The sequence below is a fragment of the Vicugna pacos genome, chromosome 10, assembly GCF_048564905.1.
Source record: "Vicugna pacos chromosome 10, VicPac4, whole genome shotgun sequence".
Lineage (NCBI taxonomy): Eukaryota > Metazoa > Chordata > Mammalia > Artiodactyla > Camelidae > Vicugna > Vicugna pacos.
Genome location: NC_132996.1, coordinates 29,327,625 through 29,343,224, shown reverse-complemented (window position 1 = coordinate 29,343,224; position 15,600 = coordinate 29,327,625). Strand labels below are relative to the sequence as shown.

Below are 15,600 nucleotides of genomic sequence, written 5' to 3'. Positions count from 1 at the left end.
TCACCAGCCCACCAAATGTTCCCCAACAGGGATCACTCTTGGTGTTGTACATTCTACGCTTTTAAGCAAATGTATAATGCCATGTAATCCATTATTGTTGTATCACACAAGGTTATTTTCATAATTCTAAAAATCCTCTGTGCTCTACCTATTCATCCCTCTCTCCAAACCCAATCTCTAGAAACCACTGATCTTTTTAAGATCCATAGTTTTGCCTCTATATCATATCATATATCATATCATATTATATCATATGATGAATATTCAATAGTAATACAATTAATATATGATGTGTTACTGTATTATTGTATAATATTTTATATGCTGTAATTATGAATATTAATTTCTTTTAACTTATACATATTACTGCTATCATTTTGTTCTAATGATTATCATCAATATTATTGGTATTAATTTACTCTCTCTCTATTTACCTTGGGACTTTCACATTGTTTACAAAATGAACCATGAATCTGGTATACACTGAGTATATGAAGAAATATTTCATGAAGAGATGGTTTCCTTTAACAGTCTAAAATATACTTAATCATCAGCATGAATGTGGTTCTTCACAAAACTGAATTAGTGGTCATGCTCCTACCAAAAGGTGGAGAACTTATGCTACAGCCAGCACAGTCTAGTTCACAGTTCACTCATTCGAGTGATTCCCACCATTCTTGAGTAGAACACATCTTTGAAATGCATTGAATTACTCAGGAATATATAGAATGCAGGCCAGGTCCCCGGACTGAAAACTGGTAAAAAAAACACTTTTTTTTTAAATTGAATTTATTAGTAATGAATGAGTGGAATTGAAATTTTTAAAAATACCATTTATACTAGCACCTCAAAAAATGAAATTCTTAGATATAAATCTAAGGAAATGTCTTCTCCATTAGATTTCAGAGTCTAAAAATTGATGATTAACCCTTCATAATCCTACACTAATACATAAAACCCCTCTGGAGATTTAACCACCCTTTGCAGAAGCTCATGTTGCCCACGAGAATACAAAGATAGACTGGTTTCTCCAGTTGGCTCCTGATGTCTAGAAACAAAGGGCTGCGTTCTGAGTGGGTCAGAGGCAAGAAGAGGAGATGGAGTCCCTGAGTGTAGGCAAGAGTCAGGAGCATACAGGGTTCCCTGGGGCACCAAGAATAAGCATAAACACTATCACAATATTTCCAAGAACTTGGTCTAACTTCTTTCCTCCCTTTTGGTGATGGGAAAAACATTTAATTAAAAAGCCCCTTTTAATGTTACAGAGGGTTATGTATACTCAACATGCACGCTGTCACATCAGATGTGCCTAAACTATACAGTTAGGATGAGAAGGAAAAGGTTGTGGGCCAAGTCTGGGCTGGGCTAACTCATGAATTTTAAGTCTTACCTTGGACTGGTTTCGGGTTACTGCAAGCGACCCTTTGCTTCCGCTTTTATGATACTGCCTAGCTGTACTCACCTTACTGGTTGATGGACCCCGAGTTTGCAGGCGACCCTTTGTTTCCGCTTTATACTGCCTAGCTGTATTCACCCTGTTGGTTGATGGACCCCGAGCTTGTAAGCAACCCTGTAAAACCTCACTTACACTTCCCGGGGGCGCTCAGAGCTCCGGAGCGAGAGCCCCACTGAGCCCACCAGCATAATAAACCTGAGTACTCCAACCCTCCAAGTGGTATTTGTTTCTTGGCTGGCCTGCCATTTCTGTAACAAGGATATATCATTAATAAAACACTATCAGTAACACCTGCAGCACTTCCCTGAAGTTGTAGGGGTTGTTCAAAACTTTCACCAGATCTTAAAAAGTAGCTACAGTGTATAAAATCCTCTGGGTTTCCCAGCTAGGCAGCTCACAAGACCACTCTCTTCTCTCTTTTCCTTCTCCCCAGGGTCTGAGAGAATGAGGGACAGGAAGCCAATCCTAGCAGGAAGTTGATTAAAGATCGTTGATTGGGTCTCCATGGGGACCTCAGGCAGTTTTATAAAAATCAGGAAGTTAAAAATCCACCCTCTAGTTTCTCCATTCCCCTCAGAGCTCTAGTTTTAACCTTCCTTCTCCTTTGTTGTTAAGGTTTGGAACCTCTGGGTTTAGTCTTGGTACATTAGGAGTCAACATAGTGAGAAGGTGTTCAGTGCTGAATTGTGGAACCAAGAAGAGGTCCCCGAAGGCTCAGCCTTGTCTTTGGAGAGGGAGAGAAATAAGGGGATTTTGAGGCACAGGAAAGGCTGTAGAGGGTTCCCTGCTCAAGGTGGGACTGCTGGAGTCAGATCTTGCTTACTTCGTGGGATTTCAAGGCCTGGTTTTAGCACTAGCCCAGAGAGGAAAGAATAGCTCCCTCACATCTGCTCACTGCTTTAGTTTTGCCCCATGCATGGTGACAGTGGGAATATTGCTGAGACCCAGGGAGACAGGCCAATTTGGCAAGTGAACCTGAGGTGCAGGAAGGAGATGAGCTCAGTTACTCTAGGTTCAGTATCTGCCCTTTAGCATCAAACACAAGGTTATAGAATCGGGAGTTATTTCCAAGAAGCAGAGAGATAGAGGGGCAGGAAGAAATGTGATCCTCTGGAGAAAAGCTCGACTGTGATATCAAAGGACATTTCCCTGAAGGACCACAGCATATGACTGATGGAATTAGAAGCAAGCATTGCACTTGTACAAGTCACTCTAGGAAGTGGTCTCCAAGAAGAGCAACTAGGGACAGAAAGGCATTTGTTAAATTTCCCACCCTTCTCTATCCTGGACAGCTACTTTTGGTGCTGGTCAGGAACAGTGAGATTCTCACCAGAACTGAGGAGGAATACTCTAAAGACCTTTAAATAAGAAGCCCTTAGAATAATTATCTTACTAAGATCTCTTTGGCCAACACACTAAAGGTGAAACCAAGCAGATATCTCCTGGCTTCACTCTTCTGGATTTTTGCTTATATCCAAGTTCCCTCCTTCAACTCATCCTCGTAAGTTCTCTCTTTCTGATTCCTGTTCTGCTCTACTCTCTTAAAACGTGACGCATAAGCTCTCATTCCAGAGAGGCTCCCTTGAGCTAATAGCTAAAAGAAGGTAGGGACTGACACTTTTGATAATTCTCTTCATCATTTGTCATTTAATCTCCACCCATTTCAGACTGTCTTGACTTTAAAAACTGCCTGGATTTGTTAACCTAAATGTTTACAAATTCTCAGACTGTGCTTTGGAGCTCCAGAGATTTAAGTTTGGATTCCAGCTCTGCCACTGACTGGCTGTACAATTTTAGGCACGTTATCAAATCCTCTAAGTTTTTCTCACCTTATTTGCAAATTGAGGTAATGATGTTAACTTGCAAGGCTTTTCTAAGGTCTAAATGCTATTTCTTTTGCAACATTTTCGGTCCAGTGCCTGGCAAATTGTAGATGTTCACCAAGTATTATAGTTCTTTCTTCTTTACCACCCTACCTCATTTTCATGTCAAAAATACTTTCTGCCTTAGATTTTATGAGTTATATTGTTAACTACCACGTAGCTTGTCTGTCACTTACACATAAGTTTATCACTTCTGAATTCACTCTGATGAATAATGTGCTGACCACTGATCACAGCCAAAGCAGAAACTGGGGAACACCGCATGACAGTCAATCTGACCTTCAAGTGAACAGTAAGTTAATAACACTGGCTATTAATTTCATTGGAGTGGGGAAGAAAATGTCTGAGTATGTATTTGTGTGTATTTCCCCAGGAACTTTATTTATTCACTCAGCTAAAGAGCCGGCACTTTTTTTGAAGACCTATCAAGCCCTTCATTGTATGCTAGTCACTGATAGTTGACAGTAACTTTTCATGTGTGTGGGTAGAGCCTGGAATCTAGAAGAATGTCAGATCTTGATTCAAACCCCATTGTGGCCATTTTACTATGTCTTTGATCTTAGAAATGTCTGTTTCTTCTAAGTCTCTGTTTCTTCATCTATAACATGATACTATTAATAGAACTTTATTCATAGGATTTTTTTAAAAGAGATAAAAGTATGCACAAAGTTAGTCGCAGCTAAGTAAGTAAAATTTAACTCTTAGTCATTCATTAAAAAAAGATTTGCTGGGCACTTGCCAGGTATAGGACACATTCTAAACACTATCTTTTCAGAATTAAACAAAGCAAAGCCCCCACCCACTTTGAGCTCACATTGCAGTGGGATTATGAATGGAAGTGGACCGATCACTGCTCTGGAAGTCAAGAGGCTTAAATTGGCAAATGACTTCTGCCTAGTGACTGTCCTCTTCTGAGCCTTTCTGTCTCATTTACAGAAGAATGAGCCCCACCAGCATCCATGTCTTTTGTTCTGTGGACTCTCTCCGGCTCTGCCCTGTGACCAGGGGTGTGGTCAGATTGCTTCAGTATCTCCTCTCACGGAGGTTCACAGCAGGGAGCCTGCTGCTTTAGGGAATGGCTGTTACTGACTGGTATGAGGATCAGAGCTTTGATCTCTTACTCCAACAGTCAAGAATAACTTTACAGGCAGCTGTTCATGCACTCTGCAGTTCTCTCTGGAATTCTGTGAGCTGAGTAGCATTTATGAGCTATCTGCATCAAGCTAGGCTTGTACAGCAGGAAGATCAGAGGAGAAGGTAAGTGAAGGATTTGTCTGTATCTTACATTGGCAATGACATGTGGCCGATGAAGTTAAACAAAAATAGACAGAAGGTAGGAAGGAAGGAAGGTAGGAGGGGAGAAAGGAAGGAGGAGAAGTGTATGGTCAGGCCACCCAAAATGGTTATTTGCTTTCTCTCTACATCCCCTGCCCCACCAGTCCCTGCTTCACCTACTTCGCACTCACAAGACTGACCTCTCACCTTAATCTTAGAGCCTCATCAGTAAATACCTACATATTTTTCCCTGGCCCCAGTTAGTGATTGTTCTAATCTTTAGATCAGAATGGCTCCCCTTTGATAGTTTAACAAAGGGAAGACCTCTGACCTCTGCCCATTGAAGTCACTTAGCCCTAGGGGCTACAAGGGCCCTGCCAGTCTGCTGGTTTCCTCGAGAATCCAACAATCTGATGTGCCAATCTGAACTCAATTCCCCCCATAATGGATAGTCTCTTATTTCCCGTGGAGTGGGGACTGCTGCTGCTTCTGCTGTCCACGGTGGTAAACTATTGATGACTCTGTTGCTGACTCCAGGCTCTTTCTTTGGTCTTGAGGCTGGGCAAGCACAGGGCTCTCAGGCCTGCAGCGTGCAGCACAATAGGAGGAAAAAAGAAGGAAGGAGGGAGCAGAGGAAGGGAAGATGAAAGAAAGAAAAAAGGTAAAGAAAGAGCAAAGGACCTAAAATAAGACAAAGGAAAAGAAGCTGAGAGAAAGGTTGAAAAGAAACATCAGTGAAAGTTTGAAACCTCATAAGAGGTAGGCAAATTTAAATACAGCCAACTTACATATCTGCTATAGTGAAGTATAAGCACTATAGTGAGGATGCTCTGCACCTCTTAGCCTGAAGAAGCAAGGAGAAAAAATTTCAAAAACAAAAAATTTCTCTAAAAAAAATATTGAGAGGGAATCAAGGACCAGATGGAAATGACCTCTGGAGGAGACACACAGCTATAGGTCTGCTTGATCCTGATCGATCTCTCTCTCTCTCTTTTTTTTAATAATTTCTTCCCAGGTACAATCACTAGCTTTTTCTCAAGTCATTTCAGGGATCTGGAGGGATGCCACCTTCCCCCTTCCCCACACACACAATGATGCTGAGGTCCCTGGAGAACAGCAGCAGCACGTCCTCCACCTTCCTGCTGAGCGGCGTGCCTGGGCTGGAGCATGTGCACCTCTGGGTCTCCATCCTGCTGTGCTTCATATACCTCGTTTCCATCCTGGGCAACTGCACCATTCTGTGTATCATTAAAACAGAGCCCTCGCTTCATGAGCCTATGTACCTCTTCCTGTCCATGCTGGCTCTGACCGACCTGGGTCTGTCCCTTTGCACCCTCCCTACAGTGCTAGGCATCTTTTGGATTGGGGCGCGCGATATTGGTCATGATGCCTGTTTTGCCCAGCTCTTTTTCATTCATTGCTTGTCCTTCCTGGAGTCCTCCGTGCTACTGTCAATGGCCTTCGACCGCTTTGTGGCCATTTGTCGCCCCTTGCACTATGCGTCCATTCTCACCAACACCGTCATTGGCAGGATGGGCCTAGCCTCCCTGGGCCGCAGTGTAGTGCTCATTTTCCCATTACCTTTTATGCTCAAAAGGTTCCCGTATTGTGGCTCCCCAGTCCTCTCACATCCTTATTGTCTCCACCAGGAAGTGATGAAGTTGGCCTGTGCAGACATCAGAGCCAACAGCGTCTATGGCTTGTTTGTCATTGTTTCCACAGTGGGTGTAGATTCACTCCTCATTCTCCTCTCCTATGCCCTGATCCTGCACACCGTGCTGTCCATCGCATCCAGGGCCGAAAGACTCAAGGCTCTTAACACCTGTGTTTCCCACATCTGCGCTGTGCTCCTCTTCTACACTCCCATGATTGGCCTGTCTGTCATCCACCGCTTTGGGAAGCAGGCGCCTCATCTGGTCCAGGTGATCATGGGCTTTGTGTACCTTCTCTTCCCTCCACTGATGAACCCCATCGTCTACAGTGTGAAGACCAAACAGATCCGAGATCGTGTGACCCAAGCCTTTTGTTACTAGCTGGGTCTAGTATTGGAGGCACTATTTCCGTAAATATGCCCTTATTTACTTACTCAACAAACAAGAAATCACAACTGTTACACAACTCTCCCTCTGGGACAGGGTTGGGGGGTAGGAAATTCACTGCAGTATGGTGTGGTAGATTCTGTTTTCCCAAAATGGCCAGAAATGTTTCCAATCCCACATTCTGTTCTAGAAACTTGTCATTCTTCCATCACTTCTCCCTTTGTAACTGGTTCTGACTTTGTAACAATTGAATGTTGTGGTGGTGACCCCGTAAGACTTCAAGGCTAGGTCATAAAAGGCAATATGGTACCCGTTCTCTCTTTCTTTCTCTATCCCCTTTCTATCTCTACGTCTATAGGTCTATAGGCATCTGTTCCTCTATCTATCTCACTCAATGCTTGCTTGCTTTTCAAAGCCAATCACCAGGCTGAGCAGAAGCCCAGACCACATGGAGAGCCCACATATAGGGGTTTTAACCAATAGACCCAGCTGAGGTCTCAGCCTTAGCTGAGTCATTATCAACTACTAGTGAGTCAATAAATCTTTGAACTGTTCCAACTCCCAACCTTCCTGCCTCTCCAGCTGCCACCCAATGAAACAGACAATTAATCCTACTCTGAACCCAGTCCAGATCACAGATTTCTAAGCTAAATAAATGTTTGTTTTTCAGAGACACTGCATTTTGGGGTGGTTTGCTAGACAACTATATGTTACTTATGTTAATCAAAGAAATAAATTGATTAATTAAAAAGAAATTGATATAGGAGCTAAAAGAAAGATATCTTCCTTGAGCTGGGGAAAGAGAGTGGCATGAAAGGGTTCCACAACTTGGCCTAGCAGCCAACTGTAAGGGACACCTAGCAGTTAGGCAGCCAAATTGGAAAATTACAATCTGTAAGAACAGTGTGTGCAAAACTGAGAAAGAGGTGTGAGAGAGAGGACACTGTAATCAGGGAAATATCTGAAATTGTCTTTGCTGTCACAGTTGTTCCCTGCAAGTCAAGGAAGGGTAGAGAATTATGGGGGTGGATGGCAGTGAGTGGTAAGAGGTTGAGGCACTAACCACATAACAGTCATGAGCCAATGGACTGAAGAGAGAGAAACCCTTATAACTGACTATCTGTGCTTTACAATTGTACCTCCACATTGCTCCAGATGAAAAATTATCTTTTGAGTAATATTTGTCAGTATAGAATCTGTAACTTTGGCTTGGAGGTATCTGTGAGGAAAGCAGGTCTAGATAAGATGCTGCCAAGGAGAACTTTGAACATCTAGAGGGAAGCACGTTCCTGCCTGAGTTACTGCAGGGTCAAGAAAGGGAGTAGCAGAGGGAAGAAGACAAAATTCTCCATTATGACCTTTATGTGGAGCCAGTTCTCACTTGAGGTTAGTCTCATTTAAGGCTATCTAGCACGCTTGACGTTGAACTCTTGATGGGTCGTGTGCCAACCTCCCCACCAGTGCCTCATCCTGTCAGGCATGAGCAAGAGAGTGATTCTGAAATGGTGGTTTATGGGGACCTTGGCTGTCACCCTGTGGAGGATCCAAGATCAATTACACAGCAAATAGAATAAAAGAGAATATGTGTTTGAGTGTCATGGGTGGTTTACATCATGAGATGTAATCGTGTGTCTTTGTACACATAAAACCTCAGAAAAATCATAAAGCCCAGGCAAATTCTGAAGCATGCATACAGCTCCCAGCTGGATCTATATCCACGCTATCTATGTACCTGACATTTTAGTCCTCCTATGGGAGTCATGTTCTCTTATATCTTACAATGAATTAAAGAGTTATCATGATACACTGGTCAGTATACAATACTTGGAGTCAGGTTTGGAAGGTTCTACTTTCTATGTGACTTAGCAAAATTCTTTTAATGTTATAAGCTCAGTTTTCTCTATCAATGTCATTCCCACAAGACTCTCTACACATTTTAAATATATGATATAGATGAAAGTTTCAAAAAAAAATCTTAGCCTGTTTTTCAGCTCTAAATAAATTGTAGTTACTTTCATGCCTAAAATAAAACCAATAACACAGAGTAAAATCCATCAGTCATGAAGAATGTATAGTAAGTCAAAGAGAGAGCCCTCCAACAGCCTGAGGGGGAGGAGAATCATGGGTTATTTTCCAGAGGGGCTGCCTTAGCTGAGTCTTTAACAATAAGCGGTAGTTAGATCAACAAAACTGTGTGGCTGGAAGAACATTCCTTTGTTCCACAAAGGGCTGTTGAGTGAGCTCTTTTCTAGGCAAGGTCTGCATTCTAGGAATACAGAGGGCAAAAGAATGATGGATTGTGTTTTTGGCTTACATTTTGGTAAGAGAGACAGATAATAGCAAAGTGAATGGCTAACCATTTTAGTCAGTGCTAAGTGCTTTGAAGGAAGTAAAGTAGGGTAACAGGTGGAAAGTGATGGAGAAATCTGTGAGCTGGGGAGGTCTCCATAAAGAGGGGATTTTCAAGCAAAATTCTAAATTATGCAACGGAGTGAGACATGAAAAGATTTAAAGGAAGAGCATTCCAAACAGGCAGAACAAGTGTCGAGGGCCTGAAATGGAAAAAAAGCGGAATGTTGTAGGAAAAGCACAAGGACCAGTGTGGCTAGAGCTAAGTTAGCAAGAAGCTACATTAACTGGTGGAAAATTATCAAGTAATTATTTGATATTAAAGACAGGAGAGAAGCGTGCTAGGCAAAGATGATATTTCAAGGTCACTGTCAGAAAAGATGCTTCATGTAGGAAGTTAAAAACGTGACCATGAGAGGCAGTTTAACATGGTCTGAGGGACCCAGGATCAAGCGCTCATATCTAAGATCATAACAGCCTTTATGCATGGAATGTGGAACCAACCTCGTTCATTCATTTATTCATTCAACACTGAATGATGGACTTTCGTAAAGGTGACTTGTGATAAATTGGTAAACAAGACACATTCGTTACCCTCAAAGAATTTATAGTCTAGTAGGGGTATCTAGAGTAGTTTAGTGTTTAGAATGCTCTACACATTGAGTCCTAAAGGTCAGGTTAGAGTTATCTACGTGAAAATGAGAAAAAATATAGTTCTCTACATAAAGCAAGTATTTTGGGAAAGAATCAAGAGATGCCAAAGAGCACTACTTGTTTAGAAACTATAAATAATTCTTGTTGAGAACCACCCAAGTGGTAGATTGAGAGAAGGGTATCCTGAGATGCAGCTAGGCACACACAGGGATCAAACTCGCAGTGACTGTAGACTGAGTAATTCTTTCCACCAATTACTATTGCATATCTGCTTATTACCAGTCAATGTTCTTGGTTTCAGGAAAAAAAAACACTGTCCTCAGGAGCCTCAGATTCTGTTGATAAGCTCAGATATAGGCAAGTTATAGACCTGAGTAATAAATAAAGAAGACAGAATGTTGGATGATGAAAAGTGCAGTGAAGAAAAGTTAATGTAGGAAAGGGGTATTAGCTGTATTCAGCAAACCTGTATTTTTTTTCATTGAATAATATTTTATTTAAAAAATTTTTTAATTGAAGTATAGTTGATATACAATCTTGTTTTAGTTTCTGGTGTGCAGCATAGTGATTCAGGCATACATATATATTATTTTTCATATTCTTTTTCATTATAGATTATTACAAGATATTAAATATAGTTCCATGTGCTAATTTTTAGATGGTCAAGAAAATCTTCTTTGAGGTGTTATTTCAAGGAAATGAAGAAGCGACACAAGGATATCTTGGGGAAAGGATTCCATATGAAGAGAAGAGCATGTGCAAAACTTCAAAACAGGAACGTGTCTTGTATGTTTAAGGTAGGTTAAGACTCACAGTCTGGCACAGTGAAAAAGAGAACACAGCAAGAAAAAGAGAAAGGGATATGGTGGTGATGATGTTACTTAAGCCACTAATAGAGATTTGGAATTTCAATTCAGAATGTAATGGGAAGTCATTGGAGAAGAGTGAGCAGGAATATAACATGGTACCCTTTTTTTCCAGCTTTATGGAGGTATACTTGACAAATAAAATTTGTGTATATTTAAGGTGTACAATGTAATGTTTTGATATATGTATGAATTGTGAGAGGGGGGAGGATATAGCTCAAGTGGTAGAGTGCATGCTTAGCATACATAGGGTCCTGGGTTCAATCCTGGGTTCAGTACCTCCTCCAGAAATAAATAAATAAGTAAACCTAATTACCTCCCCTCCAAAAACAAACAGAAAAAGGTGAAATGATTATACAATCAAGCTAACTAACACATCACTTTACATACTTACTTTTTTGTGATGAGAATACTTAAAATCAACTCTCTGAGCAAATTTTCAGTACACAATTCAGTTATGATTCACTTTAGACACCATACTGTATATTAGATCTCTGAAGAGTACAAAGTTTCAGTTATGTTGGATGATTAAGTCCTGAAATTCTAATGCTACTCTTCTCACTAAATTATTTTAGTTGTGTTTCATTCTGCTATTTTTCAAAAATAGGTCATTTATTTAATACATAATGAGCTTATTATAGTTATTTTAATAAATTAATAAGAATTTAATGTTATCAATTTCCTCCCTCTCTACTCCACTGAATGGATGAATAGATGAAGAGTATAGCAAATTTATGGATTAAGATATGTCTCAGAAAGCAGTAGTGCAAAGAATAAAAAAGTTGACAGGAGACTTAACTGTGAGGTATGCATAAAGCTAACTGTGTGTATAGACCAAACCAAAGAATAGAAACAGCCCCTTTAATGAGAAGCCAATGAAGTATTTACCTAGGGAAGTACTATAGTCACATTTGCACTTGAAGATGTTCAGTCGGCCTATGATATAGAGAGAATGGATTAGGAAAGGGGGTGGGAAGAGTTGATAAAGGAAGAACACGTAGGAAGCTGTTACAGCAATCCAGATAAGAACTCATCATGCCAAGTACCATGGTAGAATCATCAAGAAAAGTGAACAGTATCAGGAGATATTTAGAAGAAAGAAATTTCATGACTTAAAATTTTCATGACTTTTTTCATACCTTGGCTGTATATTTATTGGACTAAACAACAGGAAGAAACAGATGAAGTTGTCTTCCAGGTTTAAGCTTTGAAGAATTAAGTGTATAAGAGTTCTACTTAAGGAAATAAAGAATACTTTATAAGGAACAGGCTTCAAGGGAGGAGTTAATCAATTGCATTTTGAAGATACTGATCTCCAGATGCCTGAGCTAACACAGAAAGTATGCAGTGGTTAAGAATTCAGTTATAAGATGAATGAGTTCTGTGGGCGTAATGGACTGCATAATGATTAGAGTTAACTATGCTGCATTGCATATTGAAATATTGTTAAGAGAGTAGATTTAAAAATTTCTCAAACACACATAAAATAAATGTACCTCTCAGGTGATGGATAAGTGAACTAATGTTATTCGGTAATCACTTTGAAATATATACATATATAAAATCACTGCATTGTACTCCTTAAGCTGCACAATGTCATATGTCATATCTCTCTAAAGCTAAAAAGAAAAAATTTATAGGATAAATGGAATAAAAGTACTCTTTCAACATACACATACACACACACACAAACACACGAACTCAGGTTCAGGAATAGACTAACATGAGTTGAATCCAGATCACATCACTTACTAGCTGTGTGTCCCAGGAAAGTTTTTTAGCCCTGAAAGCTCCTACCTTCTTATCTGTCAAATGGGGAGAAGTAATAGTGCCTCCTAATAGGTTAAAATAAGGAATAAATGTGATAAGGTACCGGATATTGTGTAAAGCATTTGGTATAATATATGGTAGTTAATAAATAATCAATAATTGTGAGATATTATGATGATTACTATTATTCTCATTACAGAGCAGTGTCAAAAGGTATTTGGAGCTAATGGGTCTAGAGCTTGGAAGAGAATTCCATGGTACAGAAATGAACTCGTGACCTGAGATCCTATATCAAACCTATTGTAAGGCAAGGCTACCCAGTCACTTTACCTCTCCCAGAAACAGCCGAGAACTGGAGTGACACACTCAAATCTCTGCAGAGGCTGTGCGGTAGGGTAAAGGCGTGAAGTAAAACTGTGGAAGACAAATAGCGAGTGGTGAGGTGTGACTCATGGAAAACTCTATCTTAGAGGACATGACCACTCAGCTCCAGAATCTGGGCTCATATTACTAAATATGCTAATTCATAAGAAGAAAATACAAATCCAGATTCTTAGGTAAAATGTCATTTTTTTCCAAAAGGTTGAGAACTAATTCAATTTTAACAGTCCCACAGTTATATGCATTAAATAAGGCATCCTCTAGCAAGCTTTGTCCTGTGAACCACCAGTTTGCACTTCTGGCCTATCAGTGTCTCCCAAAGAGCCATTTTTTTTTTTCATTTGTTCTTTTTCCTTTATATTCTGAAAGACAATGGAGCACAAGGCTTAACACAAAGGCAGTGGCCCCCAAAAGGCCTGAGCCCAGCCCTCAGGTCTGCAATTTTAGCAATTACTCAATTTCTCTAAACCATAAGTTTTGGATGAAAGTAATATCTACTTTGGATAATCATTATAAGAACTAAATGAGATACTATAAGTCATGTATCTGGTAAAGTGTAGAACAAATCATACATTATCAATTAAGTGTGGGCGATACATTTGCCTCTCAGATATATAACCTTATTTCTCCAGAGTACTGAGTTTATCCAGCCAAGATTTTACTACCTCCTACCAATCTTACCCCAAATGAAAAGGAGGGTGACATCCCAACACATTCCTTACCTCTTTGTTCATGGCTTCAGTCTTCCCAGCTACCACAGCCAGGACCAACTCTTCAAGGCCCTCACCTGGAAAGGCTAGAAAAGAGATTTAGGTCTGATACTTTCTTGGACTTTCCTCAGGGGAAGTTCTCCTTTCTTCCAATTTTTTTCTTTCTTTTATCCACTGGATTTTTGTTTCAGGTTTTTAGGAGCTTATAAAAATATCTACTTATTAAGTTAAGAGTCAAAACATGAATGCATAGAAATTTTGTGAGTTCCATTTTTTAATCATTTATCATTTGTTGTACAGCCTTAAGGAAGCTGCTGCATTTGTCTGGGCTCTGGTTCCTTTATCTGCAAATAAGGGACTTGTCATCAATGAGTTCTAGGGCTCCTTCCCTCTTGTAAGAGTCTTTGCTTTCTGGCTATGTCTGTTTGTTCTGGCCTGAGCTTTCATCATGCCTCTAGTGAAAGTGGGCCAGCTGTTTTTAGGTGCTTGGCCTGAGATGAAGCAGAGAAAGATGCAGCAGCGAGATCATAAGATTTCTTCAGGTACATGGACTTTACACTTTACCCCAATCACAGTATCCGAGAATGGGTAGAATGAGTGTTTTAAGTGAGTGGATAATATCATCGGTGTTACTTTTACTAAAGATCACTCTGGCTGCAAAATGGAAAGCAAATTGGAGGGTGTTATGGAAGCAAGGGGCCAAACTAGAAGGCTGTAAAAATTTCTCGCAGGACAGGATGGTGATTTGGACAAGGATAATGGCAGAAGACATAAAGAGAACAGGGAAAACTGACAGATGGTTGAGAGAAAACTTGTATAGGACTTTGTGTTGTTTGGATGTTGGAAACAGAGCGAAATAGTGCCCATGGGTGTAAGAACAGGTATGAGTAGGGAGAAGAAATAAGTTCTCTGGCCCTTAGGAAAGCAGACAGCAGTGTTCTGGCAGACTCTACAGCCTTTACTTCCAGCTTGGCATCATTGTAGCAATGGAAAGGGAGATGCCTGAGGGAGCGATCCTGTGCTGTTATCTGAGGTGATTCACATAATATAATTTCAGGTCTCTGTCCACAGAGATGCTGGAGACTTTAAGCTTAAGAAATAAACAATGCTTTTATTCAATGGTGGTCACTCATGAACTCACAAACTGATCAACGTATACTGAGCCCTTTTTCATCCAAGTGTGTGTTAAACCAATAGGGATACAAAAATAAGTAAGACATACAGACATACATAGATCATAGAATTTATAATTGGACCAAAGCAACCAATCTTTAAATAATTAATGGCTAATAATTGTCAAAATTTTGTTGTAGAAATCAGTACAGTGTGAAAGGAAAAACAATTCAGATCTATAGTACTATACTTGGAGCAGGAGGGGGTCAGGAATGTATTCATAGAGGAAGTGTACTTAAGCTGGACTCTGTTAAAGAGGTAAATGAAAGAAAGAGGCATTGAAGAAATTTATCTGTCCTCAGCAGAATAATGCCCCCCACAAGGATTCCAATGCCCCAACCCCCAAAACTTGTGAATATGCTACTTTATAAGGCAAAAGATACTTTGCAGTTGTAATTAAGGTCAGAGACCTTGAACTAGGGAGATTATCTTGGATTATCCAGGTAAAAGCAGAGAACCTTTCCTGGCTGTGGTCAGAGGGAGGTGTGACTATGGAGGAAGGCACAGGGAGATGTAACATTGCTGGCTTTGAATACGGAGGGAGAGAGCCATGAGTCAAGAAATCTGAGTAGCCTCAGAGGCTAGAAAAGGCAAGGAATCAGATTCTACCCTAGTGTCTCCTGAAAAGAATGCAGGCATGCCAACACCTTGATTTTAGCCCAGTGAGATAGTAAGATTCGTGTCAGACTTCTAATGCATAGAACTGTCAGATAACGCTTTTGTGTTGTTTTAAGCCATTAAGTTGATGATGATTTGTTATGCAACAGTAGAAAGTTAATATGGCATTCCTGACGTAAAACACACCAGAAGCAAAGGTTTAGGTGTAAGTGACAGTGTGATGCATTTCTGTTATACCAACGAAGTGCTGCACTTCATCAGACGTAATAACAGGTATAGTAGAGAAAAGCAGGTACTGAATGATGGAAAGCCTCTGTGCATATATAGAGCCTTGCTACTGTCTTCTACTTATCAGACACCTATTGAAAGGTTTCAGATGTGGTTACAGTTATATTTTAAAAAGGTCTTTCAAGCAGCTAATCTCAA

General features: G+C 40.2%; 1 protein-coding gene and 1 long non-coding RNA gene across 4 annotated transcripts in view; both read left to right on the top strand.

Annotated features, from left to right (window-relative positions):
- The window catches only part of LOC140698695 (uncharacterized), a 30,103-nt gene extending 17,402 nt beyond the window's left edge, over positions 1-12,701 (top strand). For all 3 annotated transcript variants that reach the window (XR_012076534.1, XR_012076533.1, XR_012076535.1), the window contains 2 exons: positions 10,315-10,453; positions 12,492-12,701. This is a non-coding gene — a long non-coding RNA (uncharacterized lncRNA). The remainder of the gene's footprint in view (positions 1-10,314; positions 10,454-12,491) is intronic.
- On the top strand, positions 5,706-6,688 carry OR51G2 (olfactory receptor family 51 subfamily G member 2). The gene has a single exon (XM_006203418.3). The coding sequence runs from the start codon at positions 5,706-5,708 to the stop codon at positions 6,645-6,647; it is 942 nt and encodes a 313-aa protein (XP_006203480.3). The 3' UTR covers positions 6,648-6,688.
- Positions 12,702-15,600: the final 2,899 nt, after the last annotated feature.

Bases quoted from the DNA above. Each gene is read 5' to 3' on its own strand.
- OR51G2 (XM_006203418.3), top strand. From the start codon at position 5,706: ATGATGCTGAGGTCCCTGGAGAACAGCAGCAGCACGTCCTCCACCTTC.